At 32.6% G+C, this 23,630-nt stretch overlaps 1 protein-coding gene across 1 annotated transcript; it reads left to right on the forward strand.

Moving 5' to 3' along the window:
* The first annotated feature begins 17,797 nt into the window (after nt 1–17,797).
* LOC136227756 (auxin response factor 2B) lies at nt 17,798–22,944 on the forward strand. The gene is made up of 15 exons (XM_066016499.1): nt 17,798–18,342; nt 18,454–18,566; nt 18,836–18,931; nt 19,006–19,062; nt 19,151–19,306; nt 19,413–19,497; nt 19,634–19,724; nt 19,812–19,976; nt 20,183–20,302; nt 20,569–20,644; nt 20,722–20,893; nt 20,977–21,905; nt 21,996–22,186; nt 22,323–22,523; nt 22,618–22,944. The coding sequence occupies exons 1-14, from the start codon at nt 18,210–18,212 to the stop codon at nt 22,492–22,494; spliced, it is 2,556 nt and encodes an 851-aa protein (XP_065872571.1). The 5' UTR covers nt 17,798–18,209; the 3' UTR covers nt 22,495–22,523; nt 22,618–22,944.
* Nucleotides 22,945–23,630: the final 686 nt, after the last annotated feature.

The raw sequence follows: 23,630 nt of genomic DNA on the forward strand, positions 1-23,630 counted from the left end.
CTCCTTCGAGATCTCCGGTTCCCCCCAGCCACCTCTTCTCTTCTCTTTTGCGACAACACGTCTACTTTGCACATCGCACAGAACCTTGTCTTCCACGAACGGATGAAGCATATCGACATTGATTGTCATGTGATCCGCGAATGAGTTCAGTCCGGCTTCATTCGCCTCATGCCTATTTCCTCCGCTCTCCAGCTCGCCGACCTCTTTACAAAACCCCAGCATGCTCCTCATCTTCGTTTTCTTCTTCGCAAACTCGGATTGCATAACCCTTATGCAAATCCAGTTTGAGGGAGGCTAATACAGAGCAAAGGTTCAAACACAATGAAGTTTTTTGCTCCTAATAATCAAGAACACAAGCACAAGAAAGAGGAAGAGGAAAAATGAAGAGTCAAGAAGCATTGGAAGAGTTTTTGGTTCAACTGAACCTTTCTTTTTCGATAAAATAAAGTACATAAGACTTTAAGTCTTCTTTCAACATCACCCGTTTAAGTCACTTGAATGCCCTAGGGGTATTTCGGGCATTTTACCAGCAGTAGAAGATTCTAGAAGAGGTCTACATGCACTAGCTACACCACACCATAGGGGAGTGAAGCCTCTCTCATCACAACCATTGATCATAGTACTACTTGATCAATGGTCCTCCTAGTACCACTTGGCTCCTGTCCTTTTACTTGCTTTTCTTGTTGAGCACACCTACAAACAATATAAGAATGTAAATACTTCTTCAATGAGAATATTAATTCCAAAAGCTTTGCTTTTACCTCATTCAAATTAATAACATTTTTAAAAAAATTCCTTTCATAAATTTTTTCTTCTTCAATAAGAGCACATCTGAAAGCTGAAGTAATATAAGATGACAAAAGTTAGAATAAATAAGAAAATTCAGAACCTTTTTTGTGTGTGTGAATTGATCCCCTAACTTGGCAACATGAGACCAAATCCAGCCTTATTTGAGTTAACTCACATACATATCACATTTTTCATAATATAAACATTTTTCAAGGAAAATATAAAATTCAAGCTCATGCTAAACTAAAAAGATTTGGGATTGTTATTTTAAATAACATATTTAACAACCCGTTCCCCCACTAACAACAGTCGATAAAGAATGATATAATTTTTTTATACGTCTGTTTCAGCTCTGAAAAGGGATGATACATTCCTTATTAGTGATTTTTTTTTTGTGACTGTTTGATTTAAATGAGAGAACCAATTAGAATTGTAGATTCTTTTTAACAATTTGAAAATTTTGGTCAAAAATAATTTTCATGACAAAAATATAAATAGGGACCAACAATGTAATTTATCTAGAGGTAAAAAAAGTGAAAATCAATAAATAACGGAACTAAAAGTAAAATTAATCCAATGTAAAAAAAAAGTAAAAAATAAATCAATATAGGTTCAAAGCGAAAATTAAAAATTAATATATGCTAAAATAAAATTTGAGGAAAAGAGAAACAATGTAGTATAGGAGAAGAATAAGAATAGAAAACTCGTAGGGGTGGACACAAGTTAGAGTTGCAAAAAAAGAATTAAAAAAACTATGTCTTTTCTTTTCCCTTCTACTTTCTTGCAACCTGATAACAAAATGCCTCCAATTTTATATTTTATTTTGGCAAGGTATATCTTCTAACACATTGAACTTTTTTTTTTTATTTCTTGGTTGGAAAAATGAGTTTTTTTTTTTTTAATGAAAATGCGCAAATCATTTTATTGATAAGAAAACAACAAATATAATAAGAAAAGTAAGGAATAAAATCTCACATAAGTGCATACTATGTCTAGTACAAAATCCATAAAAGTAAGAAAAAACTATAAAGAGCAAAAGAAACCATTAAATGTACAAATAAAACAAACAACAGATAAAACATATACTTCTCCAGACTCTAAATTTACAGAGAAGCATCTATAATCCAATCTTTAACATTTAAACCCATCTGAATCTTCGGATTTGGATCCTTTCTTTTGCAACCACGTAGATGTAGTGAATCTATGAATAAGATATTCCATTTCTGCTTTCTAAATCAGAAATTGTTATAAATGAAAAGACAATAAACAACAGATACAATTCAAGCGGATTAAGAGATCCGGTAAAATATATGTAATCCAACTAAAATAAACTTAATGAACAAAGAAAAGAAAAAAAAAATTAAAAAACATGTAAGGAGGAAAGTGCAACTCGAAATTAAAAACTTAATAAACTTAATGAAGACAATCTTCATTCTTCCTCCTCAAATAGGAAAGTGCAACTCGAAAGAGATGGAAATCCAATTAACAATAAGATTAATTGATGAATTTGGTGAAGAAAGGGTCTGAAAAATTGAAGGGATGAAGAAGAAGAAGTAATTGAGACAGTTTTCAAAGGGAGAGCCAGAGAGAACGAAAAATGAGTTAAATAATTGTAAGTCGAGTGACTTAAATATATAATGGATAGATGAGGTTTTAAATAACAAGTAATATATCATTTTATTTTACGTCATGAGATCTTCCTACTGATATATTATAAATTAAAAATCGATAAATAATGAATGAGAAATTGACGTTTAAAGTAAGTCACTTGAAATAATTTTGTTGAGAAATAAGAAAAAAATTTCGGCATTGCCTATTTGTGAGGAGCTTCAAAGGATTACAAACTAATGTTAAATACTCGATTTTGATAACTAGATGATTAAATTTCTAGATAGATTATTATATTTTAATTAATAAAATTAAGCTTTAAATAAATATTATCACATGAATATATCTAAATAAAACTCTTATAATAAATAAAAATTTTAGTCCATTAACAAAGGTTAAAATATTTTTTAAAAGATATATTTTTTACTAAAAAATAATCATACATATATAAAAGTTTTTCTTAAAAGATATATCTATGAATTATCTACTTTCATATATACGTATATGTATACATGTCACTCTTAAATGAAAATACACTTTATAATATTAACCCAAATACAAATGACTAAATGTTTTATTTTGTATATCTTTGGGGTAATATTATTAAGTGGTATAAGATGAATTAATTAGGTCCAAACGAGATCCAACCGAATCAAAGAGATGGGCCTACGTTAGTGTCCATGTTAAAATCAAGCTAAAAAGGTACGACACATGCAGCAATAAACTAAAGGGACACGTGGACAAATGAATGGTCCAAATGAACTAATCTCTCTCTATTTTGATTACACAATTGTGTATTGAAATTTGCTCTTGTTTTTCACTTATATCCTTTTTCTCTTTTTCGCGTGAAGATCAAGTATGAAAAATGAAGCTTGAAGTTGGCTTTCATAGGTGAAGCTTTCAAACTTGTCCGTTTGAATTGAAAAGAGTCGTTGTGAACAAACGTCTTCTATTCTCCTGTCTTACTTTTAACTTCAGTGCCAATTTAACCATTTAAGGAAAATTGTCGTTTTCGAATTCAGATTTCTATTGATCGTTGAGAAGCGTGTCTAATGATTGTCTTCTGAATTATGACTCTGCAGTCTTGCATTCTGCATCTTTCCTTATTTAGGTGATAGAGAGAGATGTATGACTGACAGTGTCTTCTATCTTCTGGATTTTTACTATAAATGGAACACCCTGATTTGACTCCTTGTCACGGGCTTCTGGTTTCGGGTTCTAGATCTTGGACCAGTTTCGACTTCGCCCTTTAATTTATTTGAGACTTTTTTTTATTGCTTGTGTTTTATACTTCAAATAAATTTAGACACTTAACAAACATATTTAATTTAACTCTAAATTTTAATATCTCGGAATCTTATTCTTTAATTGTGATTTTTTTATCATAATAAAAAACTTCACAAAAATTGTGTTTCAATAAAATGAGTCACAAAGTAACCAAAACCCAAACTGGTGAGTTTTTTTTTTTATGAAAAAATTCATTCATACAATTGAAAATGACCAAAGTGAGGTTAGGAACATTTTTCTAGTGATAGCATAACAAATAAATCTATGCATTATCCTTAACATCGAGTCATTAATATGTTTCTTCACTATGGTGCTAAACCTAAGCTGAACACTATCAGGCATCTCGAACCAAAAATGTTTAGAAGAATAGAGAAGGGAAGAGGAAATCATTTGAATTTCAATTTTTTTTGCTCTTAATGTTTGGATTTATAATTATAGAGTTTAAAGTTCAAAACGCTACTATTCGTTGAGCAAGTGAGTCTTCTCATCAAGTAGAGCGTAACCTTCGATATTGACGAATGCGCAAATTTTGAAATTTAATTTATTATTCAAAGAGAAACTACCGGAGCTAGACTTTTTGTTTCTCTACATTTAAAGAAAGTGTGATATGCTCGACGAGCTGCTTTCCCAGTTCGACGAGCTGAAGCTACTGTGTGAATTTTAAAATTGGCACTTTTGAGCGGCAATTGATATTCTACAACAAATGAAAATTGATGTAAAATTAAAGAAATGTGCTAAAATAACTAAACTTAAATAAAATAAGGACAAAAATCTAAAAATTGGGTTTCCTCCTAACAAACGTTATGTTAAAGTCGTTAAAGCTTCGACTTGAACCCAAAAAAATCAGGATTTTTCCTCGAGTTTGAGTTGGACCATTCAGAGTTAGAACAGTCAGTCCTCGTATCTCTTTAACCTTCGATTATCCACTATAACAAAGACCTAAAGCACTTTGGTCTCGAGACTTCACATGGGAAGGTACATCTAATATCGCACAATCTATCATAAATACAGATGGACTAATGTGATCACCTTTTCCCCTAAAAGTAATTGTCGAAGCCACGTGGACCAGTCAAATATACCTTAATGTCACACATATTCTTACTCACATCTCACGCCATGATGTCCGGAATCACAGGTGCAACCGTTAATGGTTCACATCATGCTGTCACCGTTAATTGCTTGCCACGTGGACCTCAACTCACATTTAGAGCTGACAACCTGTATAAATACAAGAGTATACTAAAAGGTACTTTATTCATTCACAATGATCACCTACGCTTTATATATTACTCAATAGCTTTTCTCATCACTAGCTTAGACATCGTAGCCGGAGCGCCTCTCCTTAATGTTTTTTTAAGGTCTTGTTTTAGACATTTAAAGGATAATGGGTGTAATCGAGCTCGCTATTATAAATAGTCCAAGTAACTTGATTTGATCAGATGATTAGATGTTTCATAAAGATGGTTACAAATAATGTTTTCGTAACAGTGTATACACGAGCGCGTTAAAGATAGGGCGTTACACAATTGCCCGATTCACCGAATTGTGGCTTTAAAGCATTGGTTTTCTACATTATTGAGGTTGTGGTCATGCCAGGACAAGATATCCAACTTGTAGTTAAAGCTTTAAACCATGATAAGGCTGAAGATGTTTCAGATCCATTGGAGGCTGGAGGTCTTTTGATTTATGATTGCCTCCCATATAACTTTGCTTCTTTTTTTCCAACTCTTCTTTTCTTTTCTTTTCTTTTCAATAATAGCATGACAAGTAGCAATAATACCCTTCCCAAGAGATTTGTAGCAACTCTCTTTTTGGATGCCTATCATTAACTCTTCTTTCATTATAAAAAGAAATTTACTAATCAACAAATTGTGAAAAAGACCATGCTTAAGTTAATATAGAAATATGCATTTGTATGAAAACATCAAGAAACAAAACATAATAAAGTTACAAGAATAAATTAATATAGAAATATATAAATTTAGCCATGGAAATGGAAGTATTGGAGGTGTCAGATATTAATATGGAGTAGACTTTTAACTATCAGCTTAAATTTTTACTTCAAATGGTTCCATGACATGGTATCAGAGTCAGATTGACCAAATGATCTAGGGTTCGATTCTTGGCAGCCCCATTTGTGCACGCCCGTATTAATATGGAGTGAACTTTTAACTAAAAGGTCAAGCTGGTAGTTAAATGTCCACTCCATATTAATCAAATGTACCTTATCTCTTTCTTTCTTTTTTATTAATTAAAAGAACTTTTACCGTACATTTGGAGTAATACATCCGAGCAATAAAAAATGATACATACCACTTTATGTGAGATGGTTTGATTGATATTAAGAAATAATTAGGTGTAAATGACATCAATTAATTGGATGCCTATTGTTAAGTCTTCTGTGAAAGAGACCATGCTTAAGTTAATATAGAAATGTGCATTTGTGTGAAAAATTAAAAAATAAAACATAATAAAGTTACAAGAAATATATAAATTTAGCTATGAAATTATTAGAGGAGAGCATCTTTACTTTTCATGTGTAAAAATGTGTAATCTTAAACTTAACATATATCAAACAGTATAATTTCAAATCTCATTAACCGAATAAAATATGTTTTTTATGTGCAATTTTATGTTCCGACAACCATCAACCCTCCATCATTAATTATGGCTATACAATAAGATATGAAATTGCTTATCTTCTATTAATGAAAAAAAAAACTCATTTTTTGTTAAAGATATTTGAAATTACACCATTTAGTAAACATTAAGTTCAAGATTGAACAATTTCGCACGTAAATGTTAAATATGTTCCTCCTCAATAACCATAAGATTAAATTTGTACATTGTCATTTTCTTTCTTTTTTCAATTAAAAGAGAACTTCTACCGTACACCGAAAGTAATATATCTGGCTACTTAAAACAACGTTGTATAGAAAATGATTGGTATAAAAAATATAATTAATAAGATTAATATGATGTATTACTCTGAAAATATTTTAAATTCTCTTCAATTCTGAGTTAAAAAAAAATTGAAAAAGACAAACTATATTTTGATGATTTAAAATCGTGTTAATAAATTTATAAACGGAACTTTCAACTTTTTCTTATACAATATATATTCTAGATAAAACGCAATTTTAATTTTTGTTTTCCCTGTAAAACATCAATTGATATTTTTTATTTTGGAAACTATTTAAGGTTGAAAAATATAACATTATATAGTTTTATATGGTGCCCTTCATAAGTTTTCTAACTTTTTAAGAAAATAAACACAAAACCAGCATCAAGCCCTCTCCCAGCTGGCATTACTTTTGTATCAGAAGGAACACAAGCTACAGAACCAGCTGCTTATAGAAGAATTGTTGGTAAGCTACTATATCTTGGCTTTTCTAGACCTGATATAGCTTACAGTACTCAACAATTAAGCAAATACATGCAAAATCCTACCACAATTCATTTTGAAGCTGCTATTCATATTCTGAGGTACCTAAAAGGTACATTATATACTGGATTATTGTATCCAGCAGTTTCAGCTTTCAAATTACAAGCCTTTTGCGATTCAGATTGGGGAGGATGTACAGAAACAAGAAGGTCTCTAACTGGGTTTTGTAAAGAGAAACAATTGTCATAGAAAGTAATTGCTACTTTTGCCTGCTTTAGCAACTGACCAACAGACAACAAGTTATATTGAAAACCAGGCACATGAAGTACATTTTCTAAATGCAATTTACTGTTTAGAATAACTGTACCAGTGTGACTTACAGGTTGATAGGAACCATTTGGTAGAGTTACAGTCTGAAGCTTCATAGTGCTTTGTAAATTGTTGAACCAATGCTTACTTGGGCACATGTGGGAAGTAGCTCCACTGTCAATGATCCAATAATCACCCTCAATATGATTATCGCCTGAAAAACCAGCAAAAGCATTAAAATCAAAGCCCTGTAGAGGTGAATCTGCCACTGATTTTTGCTTCATGAGCTTGTACATTTCGTGCATCATTTTTGTCATTTGCCTGGAATCCAGATCTTCTTCATCACTACTGTCAGCTTCTTTTCCATTCTTGCTGGAACTTCCTCCTGAAACTGCTGCATTTGCTTTAGCACTTCCTTTTTTCTGTGATTTGTTGATGTCTGTTTTGCCTTTCCACCATTCAGGGTATCCAATCAACTTAAAACAAGAAGATTTAGAATGCCCTGACACATTGCAGTGCTCACACAACTCATTACTTTTAGCTTTTCTTGTTTCCCATGGTTTTGCTGATTTGCTAAAATTAGCAATTTCAACATTTTGAGTAGGCATTGCTTCTCCTTGAGTTTCAATTCGAAGAACCATGGAATATGCTTTATATGTATCAGGAAGTGGATCCATAAGCAGTATTTGGTTTTTGACAGCATCATAATGCTCATTCAATCCCATAAGAAATTGAACCAGCCTGTCTTCTTCACTCATTTCTGCAATTCTTTTGAATGCATTACAAATGCACTCTTTAGCAGCTTCACAATGACAATTGGGAATAGGCCTCAACAAAGATAATTCATCCCAACTTCTCTTCAATTTATTGTAATAATGCAGAAGAGAAAGATTACCTTGAGAAAAGTTACTGATTTCTCTTTTAATCTTGTAAAACATAGGACCATTACTCTGCCCAAATCTCCTTTTGAGTTCCTTCCAAAGCTCTCTTGCAGATTCAATGTAAATGAAACCCTCAGAAAGGTCCTTGGACATTGTATTTACAATCCAAGATGAAACAAGGCAATCTTGTTTCTGCCATTTTCTGTAAGCATCTGTTCCTGAAGCAGGGATCTCCTTATCTTCAGTAACAAAATGAAGTTTGCCTTTCGCAGTCAACACTCTGATCATAGCATTACTCCATGATAAGTAATTGTTGCTTGTCAAAGAAATGTTGATCAACACCAGCCCTGGATTCTCTGATGAAGAAAAACCAGAACGAGAGTTGCTTGTATTCGTCTTTGAATTTGTGTTTGCGTCTTCACTCGAAGAACTCGAAGAACTCGAAGATTCAGATTCACTTGAAACTTCATTCTCCTGCCTTCTGGCTCGTGGAGGATTCCTTCTCTTTTTGTTTGCCATTGTTGAATTGTTGAATTCAGAATAACTTGCAGTAAATTGATGTGTAAATCACCAATGCTCTGATACCATGTGAACTTTGTTATGAATCAATGAGAAGAAATCAATGGTGTTTCATTAATGAATCCAAATTACAAATTGAAGAACAGGAATGAGCTATACTGCTTTATATAGCAGAAAGATCAAAGCTGTTTACAGCTCATGTAATTGGCGGGAATGCTCTAACAAACACTAACTAATTAACAAATCAGTTAGAGAGGTAGAGTAATCAACTATGGTGGAGTACATACTAAGAAGAATAGAATGCATAAGAAGAAGAATTTATTTGCTATAACTTGTTGTAGCTTATTTATGGTGAATCCTGCAATTCTTCAACAAACGATATCAAGTTGATGAAAAATGATAAAGTGAACCAATAGAAAAAATTAAGTCAAGCAAGGTAATGCATTTGAGGAAAAAAAAAATCAAGCCAATTTATTTAATTACGAAAATATTAATTAATGGAAAAAAAATTCAGAGTGTTCCCAAAAAAATTCAGAGCGGATGAAGAAAACTGAAGTCAACCCAAAGGAAAACGGAAAAGAAATATAAAAACGACGAAATTGAAACAATTTGTTCACGACTCGTGATAGAGTCATCTAACTATGTTCCTATCGCGATTGCAACAACCAGAGCTATGAGGGGTCAATTGGGCAATGCCTAGTTCCCCCTAGTTTCCGCTCTTCGTGTTTACAAAAAAGCCACCCAAGCTTCTTGTATTTATTTATAGAAATGTCAATTTGCCCTTCTTTTATTTATTGACAGAACTACCACTTTGTTTTTAAACATAATTGTCATTAGTTTTGTTTTTCTATATATATATTTATAGCGTTATCTTTTTTTTTTTGTATTTGCTTTCTAGAAAACGGAAATCAACCCAAAGAAAAAACGGAAAAGAAATCTAAAAACGACGAAATTGAAACAATTTGTTTACGACTCGTGATAGAGTCATCTAACTACGTTCCTATCATGCTTGCAACAACCAGAGCTACGAGGGGTCAATTGGGCAATGCCTAGTTCCCCCTAGTTTATGCTCTTCGTGTTTACAAAAAAACCACCCAAACTTCTTGTATTCTACAGAAATGTCAATTTGCCCTTCTTTTATTTATTTACAGAACTACCACTTTGTTTTTAAACATAATTGCCATTAATTTAGTTTTTCTATATCGTTATTTCTTTTGCATTTGCTTTCTTATTTTTCTGTTGGATGTGAGCTAATTTATTCTTTATGATTTTATTAATGATATAAATTCATCATTTTCATTTTGTAATATTTGTCAATGAAAATTCAAAATTCCCCTTTGGATAAAAATTAGGTTTCATACCCATTTTAATTCCTACAATTCAAGCTTTGTGAATTTTTATATTTTTGTGTGTGTGTTAATTTAGGGTAAAATCGACACCAATTCTTCCTTCCAACACCTCACATGTCAAAATGGAAACTAAATCAACAACAATAATTTTGAATGCAATTTCATTGAGTAAATATAGTCACAATTATATTTAACAAAATATTAACTTAAGATAATTAGTTTTTTTTATATATCGTGGTTTTGTGTATATTACAGCTAGTTGTAAATTCGTGCGATGCACGAGATATGAAATTTTCATGTTATTTAAATAAAATAATAAATAATTTTAGAAATTTTATATTTAATTAAATTCTAATTCTTTTTATTAAAATTAAATTCTAGTTATTTGTATTCTTTCACAACTTTAACAAAATGAATTATCCTTATTTTTTTAATATTATGATACGTTTTCATATTTTCACTAATTGTATTTTATTAAAAAATAACAAAATTGTAAAAAGTTTAATTATACGAATTTAAATTCTTGTGGTGTTTTTATCCTACAAAATTAAAGCTTCGTATACATGTATTGAGTTTTCTAACAATCAATTAAGGTTCAATCATATATCTTATATTAATTTTTGACATACCCCCACACCTAAATGCCTATTGGACTTGCAGCGTGTATAACACATGTCCAACCCGCAATATATTTTTAATTCCACAAATTAATGAGGTTATCAGGGCTCGAACCCTCAACCGTTTTTTATCCAAGAGGCTCTGAGACCATGTCATGGAACCATTGAACTAAAAGCTCGAGCTTATAGCTGAGGTTCAATCATATATCTTATATTAATCTCTGACACACTTCCACACGTAAATGCCCTTTGGACTTGCAGCGTGCACAACTCATGCCCAACTCGCCATATGTTTTTAATTCCGCAAATTAATAAGGTTGTGAGGACTCGAACTCTTGACCGTTTGGTCCAAACGGCTCTGATACCATGTTATGGAATCGATTGAACTAAGAGCTCGAGCTGATAGTTAAGACCCAATCATATATTGTATCTTATATTAATCTCTGACATAAAGAAATAGTTAATGTGAAGTTTTGTTAAGTAGACTAGAACATGAACATCAAGTAAACATTTCGGTAATAAATTGATATGTATTAGATTTTTCTAAAATTAAAATTAGAGTTTGACTGTTTTAGTGTTTATTAAATTAAAATTTTGAAAATATGTTACCTGAAATTGAGTAATTGTTACCTAATTTTTTCTCTTATTATGAAGTTGGGGCCAAAAATATGCTGACTTTACTTGTGTTTGTATTGGCTAAAATTAAAATAAAAAAAAATTATTAAGTAAATATTAATAAGGATATAAAAGCTTTTATGGGACAAAGATTCCTCGATTTGTTGCTTTAGACCATGCACAACTGCTACTAGACAATGCATGTGGGCCCCACTCCCCTTCCCCCCTCACGTGACTTGCCACATCCTCCACTTACTTTACTCCCGGTTTTTTCCCGCTACCATCTCTGTCCGCGTCGCGCCACAACAATTTTGCAATTTCGCTTTCTCCAACCCCTCAATTAATTCCATTTTTAAATTTTCACTTCAGATTAAGGGGCGTTTGGTTCACAATGGGTAAGGGAAAAGGAATCAAGAAAGGAAAACTAAAGGAAAGGAAAGGAATAGACATTAATTCTCTTATGTGTTTGGATATGCTTAGGAAAGGGAATGCAATTTCAGCCCATTCCCTTTGTGGATGTTTGGTTCAAATAGGAATCAAAACTATTTTTTTAACTTCATATATAATAAAAAAAAAATCAACTCTTTTACTATAGTTTCTATAAGACGGAAAATAATAACTTCATATATAACTTCATATATAATTTTTATACATACATGTGCCTCTATTAATAAAATATAAGAATTAAAATCAAAAGATAATGAAATAGAGGAAACTGAAATAAAATTAATCAAAGAAAATGTATAAACATTATATTTAAAAAGAAAATAATTATTTTAAAATAATTAAAAATAAATATTAAAACTGAATAATATGATAAAAGAAAAAAATTTGATCAAAATTATTTTTGAGTGTAAAAAGGTAAAAATAAATAAGTATAAAGATCAAAAGTGAAATTAATCTAGTGATACAAAAATATAAATAAATACAAGGATTAAACAAAAATAAAAAAAAGTAAAATTTAGTCAAAAATATTTTTTGAGTAAAAATATATAACGAAAATAAAATTAATCCAAAGATAAAGAAATGTAAAAATAAAAAAATATAGAGACCAAAATAAAAATAAAAAAGTAAAATAGAGAGTAAAATTTTATAAGGAGGATAGAAGTTTGAGTTAGAAAGAGAGGGGAAAGGGAATAGAAAACCTTAGGGGGATTGGGGAATGGATCAGAGGAGTTAGGGGTAATCCCAAAACTAAAAAATGGTAAAGGGAATCATTAAATTAACAAAACAAACACTAACAAATGGAATGAAACCTCCCTTTTCCCTTACCCTTTTCTGAAACCCCCAAACCAAACGCCCCCTAACTTATTTTAGAGGTGTGTTAATAATTAAATTAAACATTTAATATATTAAATGTTCACTCATTTTTATCTTATTTGATAAAGTAATTTAAAATTTAAGTTAAATGAAAAATCACTCATTATGATAAGGTACATCTTTAATTTTTTTTATTATTTATAATGGTCATTACACCCATTTGGTCCCCAAATTAAAGCTTTAAAATTAATTAGGATCCTAACTATCAAAATCATCAATCAGGTCTCTAAACTAAGCAAAAATCATTAATTGAGTCCTCATCCTATCCTAAAACCAGAAACAGTGACTGTTTGATATAGACTGTACTGTAATAATCTCTGCGTTGTTTCAAAATGAGTTTGGGATAAGGGGTCTGAAACTGTTCAACCGAATGATTTTCGATGAGGTCTAAATTGATGATTTTTATTTAGAATTGAGACTCAATTGATGATTTTTTATTTATTTAGGGACCTGATTGATGATTTTGATCGTTTAAGGTCCTAATTGATTTTAAAGCCTTGGTTTAGGGAGCCAAATAAGTATTATGCCTTTATAATATTAACACTTCAAATTCTTATAATAAGTTTCGAACTTTCCTCTCTTTATATCTATTTTGAGAATAAAAATGGAGTTTGCATTTCTTCTTCTTTCTTCTACCGGATTAGACTTTTTTATTTATATTTATTTATTATTTTTTTGTTTATTTTTTCGGATCTTTTTATCTGTCTGAATTGTATATACTCTTTATTATTCTTTTATTTATATCATTTTCAGATTTAGCAAAAACAAAAATGATTTATATTGTCCGTAGACCAATAGATCTATGTGGTTGCAATAAAAGAAACGGCTAAGATCCAATTGCTCGAAATGACCTAAATGATGAAAATTGGATTGTAGTTGCTCTTCTGCAAATTTAAATTCCCGAGAACTATATGTTTTATTATTATTATTTGTGTTTTTTATATATTTTATTTCTTTTTTTTTTTTATCTTTGTAGTCGTTTTCATCAATCTATAGATCTTGTGAGGTTTTATTCCTTAACGTTCTCTTATTGTACCTGTTCTTTTTTCATCTAATGAAGATACAAACATTTTCAAGCATGGAGTGAAGTGACCAAGGGGTCTTAGACACGAGTGTGGGATTAGCATTAGACTACCTCTCCTAGTGGGTGCTCCAGAGCTTTAGTACTTAGTTAATGCCCTAACCCTTAACTCGGTTCTTCTCCGGCTCCACCAGCAACCTTTACCAGCTGCTATGGTTCCCTACCTAAATACGATATTTCATATAGAAAGTAGAGTTAGGGTAAACAGAGAAAGAAGTCAGCTAGGCAGGATTCATTAAGCACAGTGAGATGTGGTAGAAGGATGGAAGTGATAAACAAAAAGAAATTGGTTACCACAAACAGACCATATTCAGTAGCATTGGTAAGGCAATGTGAGAAGCTAAGTTTCTAATTTGATCACTTAAAATAAGTAGCTCAAAGCGCCAACCCTTCCGCTTAGACACTATTACTGATCAGTCCAAGTATGGTAGCCTTTTGAAAAGCGGTTTCTGATACTGAATTTTAATATTATCAAACACCACCTTAATAAAAAGTTATTTGAAAAATTAAATATTCAATATATTAAGCATTTACTGATTTTTAACTTAATTGATAACATCTTATCAAACTAAACCTACCCGCCAATAAACTCTATTCTCAATTTAGGTTTTGAATTTTTCTTCCGGTTTTTAGTCAGAAGATAAGCTCATTTTTTGTTTTATTTTTTTATTGAATAAACTTTTGATTGACCTACTATAGTAAATTTGGTAGTTTCTCATCTATTTGTAGTTTTGTATTCTTTCTGTTTTTATGTGTGGTTTGGATATGTCTTCCTATATGAGTAGTGTCATGTTTTAAATATAATATCTAGTTCATTTAAAACTGAATCCATTTATAGATTTGATCTTATCTCTAAGACACATTAAAATCTGATTTTTAAAATTTCCAAAACTACCAATACCGCCTATAGTTTTATAACATATCCTCTAATTTTCAACTTTTATGACATCTGCCATAGTTTAATTAACATAATTCAGTGTATTTGTAATTTATATTTAATAATAAAATAAATATAGATTTTAGTTAAAAATTTAAATAATTAAAATTAAAATATAATGTACAACCAAATAACACTATTTGATTTTGTGTTTTTAGTTTGCATTTATACAAAATTTGTAGTGATTTTTGTAAATTTGTAAAATACTAGTAATTAACTGTTAAAATTAAATTATATAAAATAATAAATAATTTGAAAACATTTTATTATAGGAATTGTTATATTTAATTACATTCTTTTTTGTTGTTAGAGGACTGCTATATTTAATTTTTTCTAATATGACTCAAAATCTCACATATATATATATATTTTTTTTATAGTAATACTAATATTTCATTAAATCATAACATTTGAAGTACATAAGAGACCAGTAAGGAATAAAACCTTACATACATATAGGTTAAGCCTAATACAAAGTCCACGTGGGCAAGAAAATGACTATTAAAAGCAAAAGAAGCCATTAAAGGTACATTAAAAACAACCAACATTTGAACCATACATAGATCGTAACTCCAAATTCGCCGCAAAGCAACTGTAGTCCAGTCTCCAGTCTTTGAACCATTCTGAAACTTCGGATCTAAGTCATTTCTTTTGCAACCACGTAGATCCAGTGATCTACGGATAAAATCTACCGTTTTTGTCCTTGCTAAAACAGAAAAGGTTACAAAAACAAAGAGATTAGCCAAAAGATGCAGTTCAAACGGATTCAGATCTACGATAAACTATATAAGATCCAACTAAACAAACTGACACAAACAAAAGAAAAATAACAACGAGAACAGAAAATAAAAAACAGTGGGATTCTTCCTCCTCAACGAGACAGCAGCGGAGAGGAAGGCAGACGAGGTGACGGCGGTTTAAGAAGGGTGGGGGAGAAGAAGAAACAGAAAGTGAAGGAGGAGGGAGGCGAGATCTGGAAAAGAGAAAGGAAATGAGCGTGTGAGAGAGAGAGTAAACCTCTGTTGATTGTTGAAGATCAAAATCTCACATATATTGAATCTAAGTGAATGTAATTTGACAACTAAAAATTATAAATATCATTTAAATATTAAATTCATAAGGAAATGAATTTATTTATAAATTTATCTTATCTTTACAATCTATGTATTAAATATAAATTTCAAAATTTGGAGGCAGTATTTAACGACCCACACATGTAATTCACATTTAATAATAAAATAAATAAATAAATATTTTAATTCAAAATTGTAAGAGTTAAAATAAAAACACAATGCATAATTCAATATCATTTATGTAATATTTAATTTTTAGTTTTATCCAACAACATTTTATCATTATATCTTTTTAATTAAAATTATGTTATTTTGTTGTATTTTACATTTTCTAACACGAATTGATATATGCTGAATATATGTGAATGCAATTTATATTTGGCAACTAAAAATTATGAACATACCATTTAAATATAATATCAAGTTCATTTAAAACTGAATCCATACATGGATTTGATCTTATCCCTAAGACACATTAAAATCTGATTTTTAAAATTTTCAAAACTACCAATGCCGCCTACAGTTTTATAACATATCCTCTGATTTTCAACTTTAATAACATTTGCCATAGTTTAGTTAACATAATTTAATGTATCTGTAATTCAGATTTAATAATAAAATAAATAAATATATATATATATATATATTGTAGTTAAAAATTTAAATAGTTAAAATTAAAATGTAATGTACAACCAAATAATACCATTTGATTTTATCTTTTTAGTTTGCATTTATACAAAATTTGCAGTGATTTATGTAAATTTGTAAAAATGAGTAATTAAATGTTAAAATTAAATTATATAAAATAATAAATAATTTGAAAACGTTTTATTATAGGAATTGTTATATTTAATTTTTTCTAACATGATTCAAAATCTCACATTGTTGAATCTAAGTGAATGTAATTTGACAACTAAAAATTATAAATATCATTTAAATATTAAATTCATAAGGAAATGAATTTATTTATAAATTTATTTTATCTTTACAATTTATGTATTAGATATAAATTTCAAAATTTAAAGACGGTATTTAACAATCTACATCTGTAATTCACATTTAATAAAATAAATAAATAAATAAATATTTTAATTCAAAATTATAAGAGTTAAAATAAAAACACAATGCAGAATCTAATATTTATTTAGTTTTGTCTTTTTAGTTTGTATTTATAAAAGCTTTATGATCATTTACATCAATTTCTAAAATGTAAATGTGTATTAAAAGAATAAATAATTTGAAAATTAATTAATAACTTACCTATAAATTATATAAAAGAATAAATAATTTGAAAACATTTTTTTTTGTATAAAATTTATTGGAAAACATTTTATTACAGGAATAAAGAACTTGTAAATATGTTATCGTGGCAAAAGATAGTGCTACGATAAATAGCGATACGATATAATGCGGCAAGGACTTGGAAAAAGGTTGAAAATAAATTGTAAAAGCGTTTCTTTAAAAAAAAATTGTAAAAGCGCAAGGACTTGTAAATATGTTATCGTGGCAAAAGATAGTGCTACGATAAATAGCGATACGATATAATGCGGGCCACAAAGGCTGCGCTGGCAGTGCATGGCTAGTGGTATCCTACCACCCATGGTGCACGAAAGACAGTGCCAATAAAGAAATGGGAGACCATAAATATATAATTGTAAAAAACCACGTTTAGCGTGCGCCGGGATGTGTTATGTACGCACCCCCAAAAACTTCTTTGCCTCCTCAAGCCACTTCACATCGTTAATAGCACGACAAAAGCCATTTCCCCATAAAAACCGAACAGCTTTCCCGCAAACGTCAAACTGAACGGCCGTTAAAAACAATAAAGGGGAAGTGAAACAGAGAAAGGAACGGCGTTTGTGACGAAAGCCGCCTTTATTAATTAACCAGGATCGTGTCGCTTTTTATCTGGTCCAGAATAAGAGTAGACCGGCTATAAAAGGTTAGAGTAACCGGTGAATGCCGTTTTGTGGTAAGACTGGTTAAAAATTGACCGCGGTTGAAATGATTGCACACAGTTTTGACCACTCTGGTTAAGTTTCGACTCTTTTCAGGGACAAGAATGATAGAGAAGAGAGAGACAAGATAGGGCGGAAAGGAAGAGGAGAGAGAGAGAGAGGGAAAGAGAAGAGGCCACTCTGTTTACCGAGTTTCAGCTGGAATTGCTAGGTTGAAGGAAGGATAAAGCCTTTCCGGAGTGCGAAAGTGAGGCTGAAAGGTAGAGAGAGAGAGAGAGGCTGTATCACGAATCGGTTTGATATATAATTCAGGAAATTTGTTGGTTGATTTGTTCCTGCCGTGTGCGTTGTTTGAGTATTAGCTTCTGCAACTTAAGAAGTCGTGTTAGAGAGAAGAAATGGTTGATTAGCTAAGAAAATTCAGTTGAGCTTTGAATTCGAGGTTGTAAATGAGAGATCTGAGTTGAGGGAAGACAGATTTATGGATTCTTCGGAGATGTCAATCAAAGGTAACAGTGGAAACGTAAGGGGAGAGAGCTTCTCTTCGGGATATAGCGAACCTAACACCATGGAGGGGCAGAAAGGTCATTCTAGTCGTCCGGCCTCTGCACGAGGTAAAGTTTCTTTGGTGTCTGTTAACGTTTCTGGTGATCTACCTCTCTGGTTTTTCTTTCTTCGTGTTGCTTTATGCGTTTTTAACCTTTGTGACGGCGCGTGCCTTGCAGACGCTGAAACTGCTCTTTATACGGAGCTTTGGAATGCCTGTGCTGGTCCTCTAGTCACCGTACCTCGTGAACAGGAGCGCGTATTCTATTTTCCTCAGGGACACATCGAACAGGTTTGCTTCATCCTTCTCACTCTGCTAATCCATTTGTTTTACTTAGAATTTTCCTTTACATAGTCAGAAATTCAGGGTGTTTGTCTTTTAATGTGGCCTCTGGCAATTTTGTAGTTTGATTTTCTTTCCCTTCTAGATTTCGCGTTTATATTTATTTTCAATGTGTCAATCTGTAGGTATATCTGTTTGCTAATTCAAATCTTGAGTTGGATTTGTGTTTTCAAAGCGTCGTCTCTTGTGGCTAATGGCTGAATTTTTTCATTTGTTAGGTTGAGGCGTCCACAAATCAGGTGGCGGACCAGCAGATGCCTATTTACAATCTGCCATCAAAGATCCTCTGTCGAGTGATCAACGTCCTTTTGAAGGTAGGCTCTCAAATGAAATTTTTGATTCGAAGGGCTCCATGTTCCTAAACTGACACTGCAACTATGGATACCAGGCTGAACCAGATACTGATGAGGTGTTTGCCCAAGTGACTTTGCTTCCTGAACAGAACGTAAGTTTTCTTGTCGATTTATGGTTGGGATAGTATGGAACGATAATAAAGGAATTACTATTCTAATTATATTGGTTTGATCTTTCAGCAAGACGAAAGTGTTGTGGAGAAGGAGCCACCGCAGCCTCCACCACCTCGATTTCATGTGCATTCATTTTGCAAAACCTTGACTGCATCTGATACTAGTACCCATGGTGGATTTTCTGTGCTCAGACGACATGCTGATGAATGTCTACCGCCTCTGGTTAGTAACAATTTTGTTCATAACTTGCCATTACTGTGGTTTTTTTTTTTAATTTTCTTTTGGTAATTGAGCATAAATTTTGAATCTGTTTTTATTTTTGTGATAGGATATGTCGAGGCAACCACCAACTCAGGAATTAGTTGCCAAGGATTTACATGGGAATGAGTGGCGGTTCAGGCATATTTTTCGGGGTAATTATGTCATTCTCAAATAAGCAGCTCAGCTTTGGCTGAATACTGATCTATTTAAATACACATCTAAAAGTGTTGCATTTTTTTGAACAAGTTGTTTTATTTAGTGATTAATTTACATTTTTCATTTTAAAAGGTCAACCGCGGAGGCACTTGTTGCAAAGTGGATGGAGTGTGTTTGTTAGCTCCAAAAGGCTGGTTGCTGGTGATGCCTTTATATTTTTAAGGTTTACTTCTTTTTCTTATTTTGTGTAGTGGGGCAATTTGTATATTTCAGGATGGGAATAATGTGTGTTTTGGCGTTTGACATATAGAGGTGAGAATGGTGAACTTCGAGTTGGTGTTAGGCGAGCAATGAGACAGCAGGGCAATGTTCCATCATCTGTCATATCAAGTCATAGCATGCATCTTGGAGTTCTTGCTACAGCATGGCATGCTGTCTCTACAGGAACCATGTTCACTATTTATTACAAGCCGAGGTATGTGGTTAATCATTAATGTCATTCAATTTAGCAGGCAGGATGGGCAAAAATTTCATCGGAGTTGGGTAATGTTGTAAAAGGGGAAATTTATAATTATTTTTAATAGATTCTGGGAGCATATTATTGAACTCTTAACTGTTTGAATTTGCAGTGCCTGCATCTGTTTACTTTTTCTAAGTTCTTTTACTAATGTGTTGTTACAGAACAAGTCCTTCAGAGTTCATTGTCCCATTTGACCGGTACATGGAATCTGTCAAGAACAATTATTCAATTGGAATGAGATTCAAGATGAGATTTGAAGGAGAAGAAGCTCCTGAGCAAAGGTAAGGCTTCCATGTTTCAAGTGTCCAATCTTTTATATGCTTTAACTCGGTGGATTCAATTTTTCGCTACCTGCTCAATCTTCCATGCCAATCCGATAGCTCTCAGTAGGAACTTTTTCCTACAATTTCAGACTTGTGCAGTTTCTGTTTGTCTTCTTCCTTCTTCCCATACGACCATTGTAAACTTGCTGGTTTGTTTTTAATGCATTGCACTTATTGTACTTAAAATACTATCCTATAACGTTTTGCAATTTTCTTTCTTGCAGATTTACTGGCACAATTGTTGGAATTGAAGATGCGGATCCCAAAAGGTGGCGAGACTCCAAGTGGAGAAGCCTCAAGGTAGCATTTACTATTAGGCTTTGTAAGATGTTGTTCTTGTTTTTTTTGGTGCTCATCAAGTTCCAAATCGTACTTAGGTGAGATGGGATGAAACATCTACCATACCTCGTCCAGACAGAGTTTCACCTTGGAGTATAGAGCCTGCTCTGGCCCCCCCTGCATTGAATCCCCTTCCAGTTCCCAGGCCAAAAAGGCCTCGGTCCAACATGGTGCCTTCATCCCCAGATTCCTCAGTTCTTACAAGAGATGGTACAATTCAACTTCTCACACTTTTGTAGAACTTGCTGTTGGAGGAACTGACATCCTAATAATTTTGAAACCTCTTGTGTTAGGTTCATCAAGAGTAACTGTAGACCCTTCACAGCCAAGTGGATATTCGAGGGTCTTGCAAGGTCAAGAATTCTCGACCTTGAGAGTCAATTTTGCAGAGAGCAATGAGTCTGACGCTGCTGAAAAGTCAGTGATCTGGCCACCTTCAGTTGATGATGAGAAAGTTGATGTGGTATCTGCTTCAAGAAGACATGCATCAGATAGTTGGATGGCCTCTACAAGGCAAGAGCCAACCTACACAGATTTGTTATCTGGCTTTGGGGCAAATGCTGATTCCTCACATGGATTGGGTGCCACCTTTGTTGATCAAACTGCATCAGCCGTTAATAGGAAACTCCTATTAGATCAGGAAGGCAAGTTTAACTTGCTTGCTAGCCCATGGTCCTTAATGTCATCAGGTCTCTCGCTCAAGTTATCAGAGTCTAATACAAAGTTTCCTGTACAAGGCCGTGACATATCATATTATCATTCACGTGGAAACAGTAGATGTTGTCCATCCACCGAGTATCCCATGCTTAATAGTCATAGAGTTGAACAGTCACATGGAAACTGGTTGATGCCTCCCCCACCGCCTTCTCATTTTGATAATCATACTCATGCAAGAGAGCTGCCAAAACCAAAATCTGTACATGAACATGAGACTGCAAAGCCAATGGATGGAAACTGCAAGCTCTTCGGCATTCCCCTGTTTAGTAATGCTATTGCACCAGAGGTTGCATCACCTAGAATGATGGTGAATGATCCTGCGAGTCATGCACGCCCACAGAATAAACAGTTCCAACAATTAGATTCTGACCAAAGGTCAGAACAATCTAAGGGTTCTAAAATGCCTGATGAGAATGAACATGAGAAACATTTTCAAGCGAGCCCCTTGCATACCAGGGATTCTCAAGGAAAGTCTCAAAATGCTTCAACTAGGAGCTGTACTAAGGTGTTGTGCTCATTCATGTCCAGATGCCTGTCTTTGTCTAGCATGGATTTTAATTGCGAAAAAGTGCTAAATAAATTCTGTTCACTGCAGGTCCACAAGCAGGGGATAGCACTTGGTAGGTCAGTCGATCTTACTAAGTTCAACAACTATGATGAGTTGATTGCTGAGTTGGATCGGTTATTTGAATTTGACGGTGAGCTCTTAGCTCCCAAGAAGACTTGGCTGATTGTATACACCGACGATGAGGGTGATATGATGCTGGTTGGTGATGATCCCTGGCAGTAAGTACTCTATACGAATGTTGAATATGCAAAACCAGTTCTTTTTATTTTTCCTTAAATTATTAGTTGTTTGTGCCCTCATGTTCTCTCTTGAAGCTGGATTGTTTATTGATGACATCATTTTTTTGTAATTCAGGGAGTTTGTCGGAATGGTTCGCAAAATTTTCATATATACCAGAGAGGAGGTGCAGAAGATGAATCCAGGAACCCTAAGTATGAAGAGTGACGAGAATATGCTGGACATGGAGGGTGTGGATGAAAAAGAAGTGAAGCGTCTTCCACATGCTTCAGCAAATACTTCTGATTAATCAATAGGTTTGGCTACCTTGGGTTCTAGGTAATACCATAAGTTCATCAAGTAACATTAATTCCTTTTGTTAAATATAGAATATGGCTAAAACTATCTTATGTGATTGCTTTGATCGTGTCAGGTTTTGGTTAGAGTAAAAGAAGCAATGGGTGATCTGTCCAATTTGAGAAAGATGCTCTTATATATCTATTAAGATGGCAAGCTTGTTGGTATTTTTAGAAATAGATGGCAAATGATATTACCCAATTTTGGACATGCTCATGAAGTTAGTATTGTATGGTGTCCAGTTATACATATATATATATATTTATATATACCCACTTAAGTCAAAAGCAAGGCGATTATAGCCATGCTTTTTCTTTTTTTAATTATTTTTTCCCCCAAACCATCTAAGCCTTTGTACATAGCTGTTTCTTCACCTTTCTCCTAATGTAAGTAAATTCATAATCGTTTAATGGTTTTTTGGGTAGGCGGACAATGTTCTAATCATAATTTTGTTGGTTTCCATAATAGTATTCATTTATTGGGTCTATCTACGTTTGTCATAAAGTTGAAATGAATTGCAAACTTGAGCTGTTGTGCTATAATGAATTATGTCTGCTCATTTGGAAATATTTTTGTACGTGGGAAATAAGCGAGTGGTTGCAAGGAAGAAGTGACCCATCCCCCCCCTAGTAAATAAGAGTGCCATGTGCGTGGTGGTTCCCTTTTGGTGGGGTTGCAAACTGTCTCCACTCATAAAAGATTAGGTTTTCTGAATCATCAATGTGGTGCTTTGAATTTTCTTCTGACAAAGTAAGTTTGCATTTTGTATGATAAATAAATGCGCTGGAGTTGTCTCTGAGGTTGTTCCTGGTTCAGCTACAAGTCTGAATAAAAACGTGTAAAGAGACTTGAGTGAGCAATTTGAGTCGTTACGCTCCTTGTCGTCAATTAGTGTTTTTATAAGTCTCCTCCGAGGCGATGCTTCATTCCACATCCACACAGTGAAATGTGAATGTTTTCTACAAATTCAACTTGGGAAATGAAAGCTACCAAAAAGGACAAACTAGAAGAAGTTGACGGCCTTCTTCAATCTCCATGACCAGATACCTAATATTTATTTGTTTGATTGTTAACATAAAAGTGTACTAA

This window comes from Euphorbia lathyris, chromosome 1, assembly GCF_963576675.1.
Source record: "Euphorbia lathyris chromosome 1, ddEupLath1.1, whole genome shotgun sequence".
Classification (NCBI taxonomy): Eukaryota; Viridiplantae; Streptophyta; class Magnoliopsida; order Malpighiales; family Euphorbiaceae; genus Euphorbia; species Euphorbia lathyris.